General features: G+C 45.9%; 1 protein-coding gene across 1 annotated transcript in view; it reads left to right on the plus strand.

Annotated features, from left to right (window-relative positions):
- ftr86 (finTRIM family, member 86) overlaps positions 1–10,277 on the plus strand; it is a 16,439-nt gene extending 6,162 nt beyond the window's left edge. The window contains exons 4-9 of the mRNA XM_079609061.1: positions 592–751; positions 2,240–2,332; positions 2,409–2,525; positions 2,681–2,746; positions 2,829–3,031; positions 9,730–10,277. Coding sequence (XP_079465187.1) covers positions 592–751; positions 2,240–2,332; positions 2,409–2,525; positions 2,681–2,746; positions 2,829–3,031; positions 9,730–10,065 — 975 coding nt within the window. The 3' untranslated portion in view covers positions 10,066–10,277. The remainder of the gene's footprint in view (positions 1–591; positions 752–2,239; positions 2,333–2,408; positions 2,526–2,680; positions 2,747–2,828; positions 3,032–9,729) is intronic.
- The last annotated feature ends 2,859 nt before the right edge of the window (positions 10,278–13,136 follow it).

Here is a 13,136-nt window from a genome sequence, read left to right on the forward strand (position 1 = left end):
TCACGAGTGTGTGTGTTAATGTCAGCTCACGAGTGTGTGTGTTAATGTCAGCTGACGAGTGTGTGTGTTAATGTCAGCTCACGAGTGTGTGTGTTAGTGTCAGCTCACGAGTGTGTGTGTTAGTGTCAGCTCACGAGTGTGTGTGTTAGTGTCAGCTCACGAGTGTGTGTGTTAATGTCAGCTCACGAGTGTGTGTGTGTTAATGTCAGCTCACGAGTGTGTGTGTTAGTGTCAGCTCACGAGTGTGTGTTAATGTCAGCTGACGAGTGTGTGTGTTAGTGTCAGCTCACGAGTGTGTGTTAATGTCAGCTCACGAGTGTGTGTGTTAGTGTCAGCTCACGAGTGTGTGTTAATGTCAGCTCACGAGTGTGTGTGTTAGTGTCAGCTCACGAGTGTGTGTGTTAATGTCAGCTCACGAGTGTGTGTGTTAATGTCAGCTCACGAGTGTGTGTGTTAATGTCAGCTCACGAGTGTGTGTGTTAATGTCAGCTCACGAGTGTGTGTGTTAGTGTCAGCTCACGAGTGTGTGTGTTAGTGTCAGCTCACGAGTGTGTGTGTTAATGTCAGCTTCTGACTGTCCTGACTCCTCAGGCGTTCGCGGCGGTGGACTGTGCGGATCCGCCAGCGAGTGCAGCGATGGAGGTCGTGACCCCGCACGCGCTCATATCAGGGGTCACGGCGTCTCTGCAGGCGTTCAGAGAGGAGACGGAGAACCTCACCAGAACCAGCCTGGCCCGTGTCTTCAGAGTCGGTGAGTTGTGGAGCGGCTCCATCTACGCTTCTCTCTAGCCGAGCCGCCAGCTTTACGGACAGATCTACATCACTTCTCTCCGGACATGAATCATCCGAGAACTCTGTGTAAAATCACATCGCATGCTCTATAGCGCATTGATTTGAGAGAAATTAGTCAATTGCGATAATGTGACGAAGACTCAGACTGAGTAGGATCCATGTGCAGCTTTATTACAAGAGGTGCAAGCTCAGTGTACAAACAGGCGTGGGTCTAAATACCAGAGCGAACAACAATATCAGAGACAGAACAACAATATCAGAGACAGAACAACAATATCAGAGACAGAACAACAATACCAGAGACAGAACAACAATACCAGAGACAGAACAACAATACCAGAGACAGAACAACAATATCAGAGACAGAACAACAATACCAGAGACAGAACAACAATATCAGAGACAGAACAACAATACCAGAGACAGAACAACAATATCAGAGACAGAACAACAAACGTGGTCAAAGCTGGCAAAAGTTCAAGGCAGGCAGATAACAGCAGAAGTGGGAGTCCAAGTGAAACAGAGATCAGGGGCAGGCAGAGAAGAGTCGTAAACGGTAAACCAAGGCAGAGTCCAAACACAGGCCGACGATACAATAACCAGATAATGCTCAGAAATGCAGCCGGGGCAAACAAGACTTCGCAAAGTGTGCATGAACAGGCAGGGTTTAAATAGTCTGGTGATGAAGATCAGGTGTGAGTAATCAGTCCCAGTCTGTGGCTTCTTGGGAAATGTAGTTCAAAGCCAACGCTAATATTCAGGAGACAGACCTCCGGTGGCCGACAGAGGGTTCTTCACTGGCGTTCGTGACAGATAAGTACATTCATTTGAACTAGAATAAAGTTTAGATTATTACAGAACATGCTTCACACACATTTATATTTGTTTGTGTTTTACTATAGCAAAATTTAGAGTCTGATTTATTTGCTTTCTATAATAATCTAAGCCGTTCCACCGAATGCGTGACATTTGCCTGTTGTAAGTAATAAAAACAAACTAATTTTATATCTTCTTTTCAACGCTGAACCTAATAACACACATATTCACTGTTCAAAATGAACTGGTCAATCTCAGGCACCTTTATTTCATTTTTTACAAGGTTTCAAAGTGGGAGAAAAGTGTCTTTTAAAAAGCACGTCAACTCATTTCTTTGTTTTCCTCTCACAGAAGTGTTTATTTTAAATAAATAGTTGGTTTATTGTGATATGTTTAAATGATATTTTTCACTAAAAATTACTATACTGTATATGCACAGTTGCACACAAGGTGTATTTAAAAAAACTGCAAAGCCATTTTTTTCATTTGAAAGGAGACCCAAAGGTCAAGTGTATATACATTGATCATGTAATTACTCCAGCATAGATGCAACTGAAGTCTCATGTACATTCGAGATGCCAGTCTCATGATATAGTGATGATGTAGTGATATATCCCATGTTCCCCTGCAGTGAACGATGCGGCGGCTCTGGCACACTCATCCAGTCAGTCATGTGACCCAGGCGTCGTCTCCAGCCAATCACAGCCGCCCTCACTAAACCCAGGTAAACACACACTATCCTCAGTGGACAATGAACTCATCTTGCTAGATTGATATTTTTGAACCCGGCTTCTTCTCAGCTTTTCAGATTACAGAAGTAAAGTCTGACTCTGCGAAACCGGATGTTAAACCCGAAGTCAAAGCTTCTTTTCCTGCAACACAAGAACATCTCACGGATCAAGGCTCCGCCAGTCCTGGTAAATAAGCAATTTCTGAAATTGATTCCCAGTTTGGAAAAGGTTTGGTTCACCCATCACTACCTAAAATATGCATATGTACAGTACACACAATGTGCCCGAGACATGTTTCCCTGAGATTCGCCCTATTAAACCTCTTTATTGTGTCTCTGCAGTGGAGGGATCAGCATCGTGTGGTCTGGCTACACCAGCGCCTAAAACCCGAGAGGAAATGCTTAAATGTGAGATCAGCTGTCAGTGAGTTTCTACAAGTATGTCCTTTCTCTTTCTTTTAGTGATGTTTAATGTTGTATTTTCTTTCAGTCCGCACAGAGCTCACTCTAGATCCCAATAGTGCTTTCCGTCAGATCCGTCTGTCTGATGGCTATCGCAAGGCGACGCTGTGCGCGGAGAGCCAGAACTACCCGGCGCACGCGGACCGCTTCGTGTTCTGGAGGCAGGTCATGTGTGCGGAGCCGCTGGCTGGGAGCCCGAGCTACTGGGAGCTGGAGTGGACCGGGCACAGGGTAAATACAGCACACTTTAAGTCAAGCGTAGCGGCAGTTCTGGCGGGTCACGTTATCAAGCGTAGCGTCGGTGACTCTCAGCTGATCCTCTACCTATAGGAATACCTATCACCGTATACACGTATAAGCTCTTCAGTATTATCAGCAGCTCATTACCCTACTCCAGGGGTGCCCAATCCTGGTCCTGGCGATCGACTGTCCTGCACATTTCATCTCCAACCCTAATCAAACACACCTGCCTTTAATTTTCAAGTGATCCTGCCGTGCTCTGAAGACCTTAATTGGTTGCTTCAGGTGTGTTTGATTAGGGTTGGAGATGAACTGTGCAGGACAGTCGATCGCCAGGAGCAGGATTGGGCACCCCTGCCCTACTCCATCCCCAGCTCCACCTGTCTCCAGTCAGGATCTGGCACTCTGATTCCCCTTTAATCATTTAATCACAATTCTCGAATTATGTTGTACATAAAATCTTGAATCAATGATATCTGCAATGCATCCATGTTGGTTCTGTTGTGTTACCCTGAGAAGGGATATTGCTGCTCTTATCTATGCTCGGCTGCACGGATGCGCAGGGAGTTCTCGCCCAGAACAGAACCAGACCGCCAATCCAAACTGTATGCTAATTGTCAATCGTATTTGACGATAGTGGTCCTGACAGAACTGACTATTCACATATTTATATTTCTAACATTAATGTTTAGTTTTTGACCAAAAGTTTCCAAAGATTTTTAATTTCAGAGAAATTCCTATTTTATGTTTCCTTCCCGGAATCCCTGTTCACTTGTCGCCTGTCAATGACGTAATATCTGCGTTACCCCTGGTTTCCGCTCGTAGTACTGCCATAGTAACTATGGTGACAGACTTGGTGAGAAAGGTGAGCAAATGTACATAAAACTAACTCGCGCTGGAATTAATGAGGAATAACCGATACCGTTACTGTTCATATCACTGTGTATCAGGTGCTGAGGAAGAGCTGAAGTTCAGATGTTAATTGGTTTCCGACACTTGCTTAGACCAATCAGAGCAGAGTAGACCAATCAGAGCAGAGTAGACCAATCACACATTTGCACATATGTAACCGAGTGTAGTTGACCTATAGGTTGTCTGGAAGAGAGTTCCAGAGCTCGGGACCGAAATGACTAAAGGCTGACTCACTCATTTTTAGCTGTGTTTTTGGCACATCCAACAAATTACTATTTGATGTTCGGAGTGATCTTGCTGGAGTATATATATATATATATATATATTCAACAAATTAGAAAGGTATATATATTTGGGCAGTTCCATGGAAAAAAAGAAAAGAAAAGAAGAATTCAATTCTGAATGACACAGATAGCCAATGAAGCGGACATAGTGTTGAAGTCACATGATTTCTCATTCGTGTAGCTGCATTCTGAAGTCTTTGTAAGTGTTTAATAGAGCTCTTTGGCAACCCAACAAAAACACAATTGCAGTAGACTGACCCAGGTCAGAACCAGTCTAAGACAGCACCTGATAGACTGACCCAGGTCAGAACCAGTCTAAGACAGCACCTGATAGACTGACCCAGGTCAGAACCAGTCTAAGACAGCACCTGATAGACTGACCCAGGTCAGAACCAGTCTAAGACAGCACCTGATAGACAGACCCAGGTCTGAACCAGTCTAAGACAGCACCTGATAGACTGACCCAGGTCAGAACCAGTCTAAGACAGCACCTGATAGACTGACCCAGGTCAGAACCAGTCTAAGACAGCACCTGATAGACAGACCCAGGTCAGAACCAGTCTAAGACAGCACCTGATAGACTGACCCAGGTCAGAACCAGTCTAAGACAGCACCTGATAGACTGACCCAGGTCAGAACCAGTCTAAGACAGCACCTGATAGACTGACCCAGGTCAGAACCAGTCTAAGACAGCACCTGATAGACTGACCCAGGTCAGAACCAGTCTAAGACAGCACCTAATAGACAGACCCAGGTCTGAACCAGTCTAAGACAGCACCTGATAGACTGACCCAGGTCAGAACCAGTCTAAGACAGCACCTGATAGACTGACCCAGGTCAGAACCAGTCTAAGACAGCACCTGATAGACAGACCCAGGTCAGAACCAGTCTAAGACAGCACCTGATAGACTGACCCAGGTCAGAACCAGTCTAAGACAGCACCTGATAGACTGACCCAGGTCAGAACCAGTCTAAGACAGCACCTGATAGACTGACCCAGGTCAGAACCAGTCTAAGACAGCACCTGATAGACTGACCCAGGTCAGAACCAGTCTAAGACAGCACCTAATAGACAGACCCAGGTCTGAACCAGTCTAAGACAGCACCTGATAGACTGACCCAGGTCAGAACCAGTCTAAGACAGCACCTGATAGACTGACCCAGGTCAGAACCAGTCTAAGACAGCACCTGATAGACAGACCCAGGTCAGAACCAGTCTAAGACAGCACCTGATAGACTGACCCAGGTCAGAACCAGTCTAAGACAGCACCTGATAGACTGACCCAGGTCAGAACCAGTCTAAGACAGCACCTGATAGACAGACCCAGGTCTGATCCAGTCTAAGACAGCACCTGATAGACAGACCCAGGTCTGATCCAGTCTAAGACAGCACCTGATAGACTGACCCAGGTCTGAACCAGTCTAAGACAGCACCTAATTGACAGACCCAGGTCTGAACCAGTCTAAGACAGCACCTGATAGACTGACCCAGGTCTGAACCAGTCTAAGACAGCACCTGATAGACAGACCCAGGTCAGAACCAGTCTAAGACAGCACCTGATAGACAGACCCAGGTCAGAACCAGTCTAAGACAGCACCTGATAGACAGACCCAGGTCAGAACCAGTCTAAGACAGCACCTGATAGACAGACCCAGGTCAGAACCAGTCTAAGACAGCACCTGATAGACTGACCCAGGTCTGAACCAGTCTAAGACAGCACCTGATAGACAGACCCAGGTCAGAACCAGTCTAAGACAGCACCTGATAGACAGACCCAGGTCAGAACCAGTCTAAGACAGCACCTGATAGACAGACCCAGGTCAGAACCAGTCTAAGACAGCACCTGATAGACTGACCCAGGTCTGAACCAGTCTAAGACAGCACCTGATAGACTGACCCAGGTCTGAACCAGTCTAAGACAGCACCTGATAGACTGACCCAGGTCTGAACCAGTCTAAGACAGCACCTGATAGACTGACCCAGGTCTGAACCAGTCTAAGACAGCACCTGATAGACTGACCCAGGTCTGAGCCAGTCTAAGACAGCACCTGATAGACAGACCCAGGTCAGAACCAGTCTAAGACAGCACCTAATAGACAGACCCAGGTCTGATCCAGTCTAAGACAGCACCTGATAGACAGACCCAGGTCTGAACCAGTCTAAGACAGCACCTAATAGACAGACCCAGGTCTGAACCAGTCTAAGACAGCACCTGATAGACTGACCCAGGTCTGAACCAGTCTAAGACAGCACCTGATAGACAGACCCAGGTCAGAACCAGTCTAAGACAGCACCTAATAGACAGACCCAGGTCTGAACCAGTCTAAGACAGCACCTAATAGACAGACCCAGGTCTGAACCAGTCTAAGACAGCACCTGATAGACAGACCCAGGTCTGAACCAGTCTAAGACAGCACCTGATAGACTGACCCAGGTCTGAACCAGTCTAAGACAGCACCTAATAGACAGACCCAGGTCTGAACCAGTCTAAGACAGCACCTAATAGACAGACCCAGGTCAGAACCAGTCTAAGACAGCACCTAATAGACAGACCCAGGTCTGAACCAGTCTAAGACAGCACCTAATAGACAGACCCAGGTCTGAACCAGTCTAAGACAGCACCTGATAGACTGACCCAGGTCTGAACCAGTCTAAGACAACACCTAATAGACAGACCCAGGTCTGAACCAGTCTAAGACAGCACCTGAGAGACTGACCCAGGTCTGAGCCAGTCTAAGACAGCACCTGATAGACTGACCCAGGTCTGAGCCAGTCTAAGACAGCACCTGAGAGACTGACCCAGGTCTGAACCAGTCTAAGACAGCACCTGATAGACTGACCCAGGTCTGATCCAGTCTAAGACAGCACCTGATAGACTGACCCAGGTCTGATCCAGTCTAAGACAGCACCTGATAGACTGACCCAGGTCTGATCCAGTCTAAGACAGCACCTGATAGACTGACCCAGGTCTGATCCAGTCTATGAACCAGTCTAAGACAACACCTAATAGACAGACCCAGGTCTGAACCAGTCTAAGACAGCACCTGAGAGACTGACCCAGGTCTGAGCCAGTCTAAGACAGCACCTGATAGACTGACCCAGGTCTGAGCCAGTCTAAGACAGCACCTGAGAGACTGACCCAGGTCTGAACCAGTCTAAGACAGCACCTGATAGACTGACCCAGGTCTGATCCAGTCTAAGACAGCACCTGATAGACTGACCCAGGTCTGATCCAGTCTAAGACAGCACCTGATAGACTGACCCAGGTCTGATCCAGTCTAAGACAGCACCTGATAGACTGACCCAGGTCTGATCCAGTCTAAGACAGCACCTAATAGACAGACCCAGGTCTGAACCAGTCTAAGACAGCACCTGATAGACTGACCCAGGTCTGAACCAGTCTAAGACAGCACCTAATAGACAGACCCAGGTCTGAACCAGTCTAAGACAGCACCTGATAGACTGACCCAGGTCTGAACCAGTCTAAGACAGCACCTGATAGACAGACCCAGGTCTGAGCCAGTCTAAGACTGCACCTGATAGACAGACCCAGGTCAGAACCAGTCTAAGACAGCACCTGATAGACAGACCCAGGTCAGAACCAGTCTAAGACAGCACCTGATAGACAGACCCAGGTCAGAACCAGTCTAAGACAGCACCTGATAGACAGACCCAGGTCAGAACCAGTCTAAGACAGCACCTAATAGACAGACCCAGGTCTGAACCAGTCTAAGACAGCACCTGATAGACAGACCCAGGTCAGAACCAGTCTAAGACAGCACCTGATAGACAGACCCAGGTCTGAACCAGTCTAAGACAGCAGCTGATAGACAGACCCAGGTCTGAACCAGTCTAAGACAGCACCTGATAGACAGACCCAGGTCTGAACCAGTCTAAGACAGCACCTGATAGACAGACCCAGGTCTGAGCCAGTCTAAGACAGCACCTGATAGACAGACCCAGGTCTGAACCAGTCTAAGACAGCACCTGATAGACAGACCCAGGTCTGATCCAGTCTAAGACAGCACCTGATGTCTAAGACAGCACCTGATAGACTGACCCAGGTCTGATCCAGTCTAAGACAGACCCTGATAGACTGACCCAAGTCTGAACCAGTCTAAGACAGCACCTGATAGACTGACCCAGGTCTGAACCAGTCTAAGACAGCACCTGATAGACAGACCCAGGTCAGAACCAGTCTAAGACAGCACCTGATAGACAGACCCAGGTCTGAACCAGTCTAAGACAGCAGCTGATAGACAGACCCAGGTCTGAACCAGTCTAAGACAGCACCTGATAGACAGACCCAGGTCTGAACCAGTCTAAGACAGCACCTGATAGACAGACCCAGGTCTGAGCCAGTCTAAGACAGCACCTGATAGACAGACCCAGGTCTGAACCAGTCTAAGACAGCACCTGATAGACTGACCCAGGTCTGATCCAGTCTAAGACAGCACCTGATGTCTAAGACAGCACCTGATAGACTGACCCAGGTCTGATCCAGTCTAAGACAGACCCTGATAGACTGACCCAGGTCTGAACCAGTCTAAGACAGCACCTGATAGACTGACCCAGGTCTGATCCAGTCTAAGACAGCACCTGATAGACTGACCCAGGTCTGATCCAGTCTAAGACAGCACCTGATAGACTGACCCAGGTCTGATCCAGTCTAAGACAGCACCTGATAGACAGACCCAGGTCTGAACCAGTCTAAGACAGCACCTGATAGACTGACCCAGGTCTGATCCCATCTAAGACAGCACCTGATAGACTGACCCAGGTCTGAGCCAGTCTAAGACAGCACCTGATAGACTGACCCAGGTCTGATCCAGTCTAAGACAGCAGCTGATAGACAGACCCAGGTCTGAACCAGTCTAAGACAGCACCTGATAGACTGACCCAGGTCTGATCCCATCTAAGACAGCACCTGATAGACAGACCCAGGTCTGAGCCAGTCTAAGACAGCACCTGATAGACTGACCCAGGTCTGATCCCATCTAAGACAGCACCTGATAGACTGACCCAGGTCTGAGCCAGTCTAAGACAGCACCTGATAGACTGACCCAGGTCTGAACCAGTCTAAGACAGCACCGGATAGACAGACCCAGGTCTGAAGTCGGTGGAGTAGAGCCTCATAATCAACGGTGTCAAAAGCAGGTATCAGCCGGGTACATGATTTGAGGCTTTTTTCTCGCATCACTTTTTTGTAATGAAGCAAAATTTGGTAAGAATCATTACAGCGACGCCTGAGAAGTTTGAATACAACACCATATTGTTGGCCAAATCTTATTTTTCAAAAATTAGTGTTCTTAAAAGAAGGCACTAAAAATGTTTGTAAACCCTAAATTGGACCTACATTATAATCAGATCTTCATCTAACTAGATAAAGAGAATCCTATCAAACGGACAATAAACAAATCTTTTTGAGATTTCTCTTCCATCTGTGTGTGTGAGGCAGCTTGATGTTGATGTTGGATCATTGCTGTGTGCAGGTGACGGTCGGCGTGGCGTATAAAGACATGGATCGCTCCTCAGCCGAGGACTGTGCCAGACTGGGCCACAACACACACTCCTGGAGCCTGTACTGGTCCGGCAAGGCCTTCTCCCTGTGGCACGCGGGGAGAGAGACGGCTCTGGCGGGTCCTAAAGCCAGGCGGTTGGGGGTGTATGTGGACCAGCAGGCCGGAGTGCTGGCTTTCTACCGCGTCTCACACACTCAGGCCCAGGAGATCTGCTGCATTCACACACACTTCCACGGGCCGCTGTTCGCCAGCTTCCGCTTCTGGTCTGGAGTCGGCTCCTCCGTCACCATCTGTGAGCTCAACTAGGAGGAGAACTGCTTTACTGACGGAGAAGAGGAAGAACTCCTCCATCACTCTCCTCTATCAATCTCTGTAAACTCAACCGAAGACAAGATCATCTGTCCTGACGGAGAAGATGAAGAACATCAGCTGTTAAACATATGCATTTATGCCTTTCTATATCCCCTGCGTTTATTACTACCGGTCTATGAAAATAAAAGCTAATACTAATGCATCATAAGGTTTTGTGATATATGATGTATTTGTCTGTAACTCGGATTCAAATAAGAGCAGATACGTGTGATCGTTATAGGGTTAGTTCCCCAGAAGTGTAAACTTAATTTATATAGCGCTTTTAACAATGTAGACTGTTTCAAAGCTGCTTTACAGAGATGCACGTATAATTTAAGGTAACAGATTGTTTTGGCTTTATAGCGGTTCTTGAATAATGTTTTTTTCCAGCTAAAGTTAGTTTTGATTGATTCACTTCCGTCGAAAGGATAATTAGTTATTAAATTAGGGGCCGCTAAGACGACAGCGTTCTCTCTACACAGACTTTAAACTGAACCTGTGAGAAACACTGATGGCGCTCACGTGCGCATCAATAATTAATTCTATAGTTATGTGCGTTTGAATATATGTGCGCATGTTTGTAATTCCCTACAAACCAAGCCTTAAACTACTTGTCCTGCCTATAAATTTGATACAGAATTTTATTTTATCACTACGGGGGAGATACGTGAATTTCCCCAATGCTTTATCTGTAGAGTGGTAAAGGGATCCTCCATAGGGAGAGGCTAGTTGACACTTCAGCGCTCGATGTCATCGGGTCCAGGCGAAGGTCCTTCCTCAGATCTGGATACGGCCTGGATCCGGCAGGCTGTGGAAGAACCTCGGGATAAACAAAGACACTAAAATTAGTGTAGATGCCATTCTTCTTATGATGTACCAAGTACATCAGGATTACGGGAAGTGTTCCCAGTTCCGGCTGACCTAATCTATGCAGCCTAACATTGAGTTATAGAAGTCTATAATGTGTTGTGTGTATGCTAGGCCGAAGAGATGTGTTTTTAGTCTAGATTTGAACTGACAGAGTGTGTCTGCTTCCCGGACAATGTTAGGAAGACTGTTCCAGAGTTTTGGTGCTAAATAGGAAAAGGATCTACCGCCAGCAGTCAATTTTGATATTCTAGGTATTATTAACTGGCCGGAGTTTTGAGATCGCAGTAGACGTGAAGGACTATAATGCGTTAAGAGCTCGCTCAAGTACTGCGGAGCTAAACCATTTAGTGCTATGTAAGTGATCAGCAATATTTTTAAATTTATACGATGTTTAATAGGCAGCCAATGCAGTGTTGACAGAACGGGGCTAATATGGTCATACTTCCTGGTTCTAGTAAGAACTCGAGCTGCTGCGTTTTGAACCAGCTGTAGTTTGTTTATTAAGCGTGCAGGGCAACCACCCAGTAGAGCATTACAATAATCTAGCCTTGAGGTCATGGACGCATCAACTAATGGTTCTGCATTATTCATTGAGAGCATATGACGTAATTTAGATATGTTTTTAAGATGGAAGAAAGCGGTTTTACAGATACTAGACACGGGACTTTCAAATGAAAGATTGGTATCAAAGAGCACACACACACACACACACACACTCAGGTTCCTAACCGACGACGAAGACTTAACAGAGCAGCCATCAAGTGTTAGACAGTATTCTAGGTTATTACGTGTGGAAGTTTTTTGTCCAATAATTAGAATCTCTGTTTTTTCTGAATTTAGTAGTAGGAAATTACTAGTCATCCAATGTTTTATATCAGCTATGCATTCCGTTAATTTTGTGAATTGGTAGGTTTCGTTAGGTTTTGAAGTAATATACAGCTGAGTATTGTCGGCATAACAGTGAAAGCTAATTCCATGTTTCCTAATGATATCTCCTAATGGTAGCATGTACAGAGTGAACAGCAGCGGTCCTAGTACTGAGCCTTGTGGTACGCCATACTGAACTTGTGATCGATAAGACATCTCTTCATTTACTGCTACAAACTGATAACGGTCAGATAAGTATGATTTAAACCATGCTAGTGCAATTCCACTAATGCCAACATAATGTTCGAGTCTATTTAAAAGGATGTTGTGGTCAATGGTGTCAAATGCAGCACTAAGATCAAGTAACACTAATAGAGAGATACAACCACGATCGGATGATAAGAGCAAATCATTTGTGACTCTAACGAGAGCTGTCTCGGTACTATGGTACGGTCTAAATCCGGACTGAAAATCCTCGCAGATATCATTTCTTTCAAGAAAAGAACACAGTTGTGAGGATACTGCTTTTTCTAATATCTTTGACAGAAATGGCAGATTAGAGATCGGCCTGTAATTGACTAGTTTTGTAGGATCAAGTTGTTGTTTTTTAACAAGCGGTTTAATCATAGCTAGCTTAAAGGTTTTTGGTACGTATCCTAGAGACAAAGATGAATGAATGATATTAAGAAGAGGATCTATGACATCTGGAAGCATCTCTTTCAGCAGCTTAGTTGGTATAGGGTCTAACATACAAGTTGTCGATTTAGATGATTTAACAAGTTATAAAAATTCTTCCTCTCCTATAGCAATGAATGAATCAAATTTTCCCTCAGGGAGACTACAACGCACTTCCTGATGCGATACTGTATTAGACGGTTGCATAGTTATAATTTTGTCCCTGATATTATCGATCTTATAAGTGAAGAAGTTCATAAAGTCATTACTGCTGTGTTTCTTGGAAACTTCTGGGCTTGAATCTTTCTTTTTCGTTAGTTTAGCCACTGTTTCAAATAAATACCTAGGATTATGTTTATTTTCTTCTAATAGGGTTGAAAAATAAGCAGATCTAGCAGCTTTTAAAGCCTCTCTGTAAGCAATCGAGCTCTCCTTCCATGAAATCCGAAACACGTCTAGTTTTGTTTTCTTCCAGTTGCGCTCCATTTTTCTGGCTGCTCTCTTAAGGGCCTGAGTGTGTGTGTGTGTGTGTGTGTGTGTGTGTGTGTGCTCGTTGTGCCACGGCGCTGGACTATGTTCTTTAATCTTCTTTAAGCGCAGCGGAGCAACTGTGT

Source organism: Phoxinus phoxinus, assembly GCF_949152265.1.
Source record: "Phoxinus phoxinus genome assembly, chromosome: 4".
Taxonomy (NCBI): Eukaryota; Metazoa; Chordata; class Actinopteri; order Cypriniformes; family Leuciscidae; genus Phoxinus; species Phoxinus phoxinus.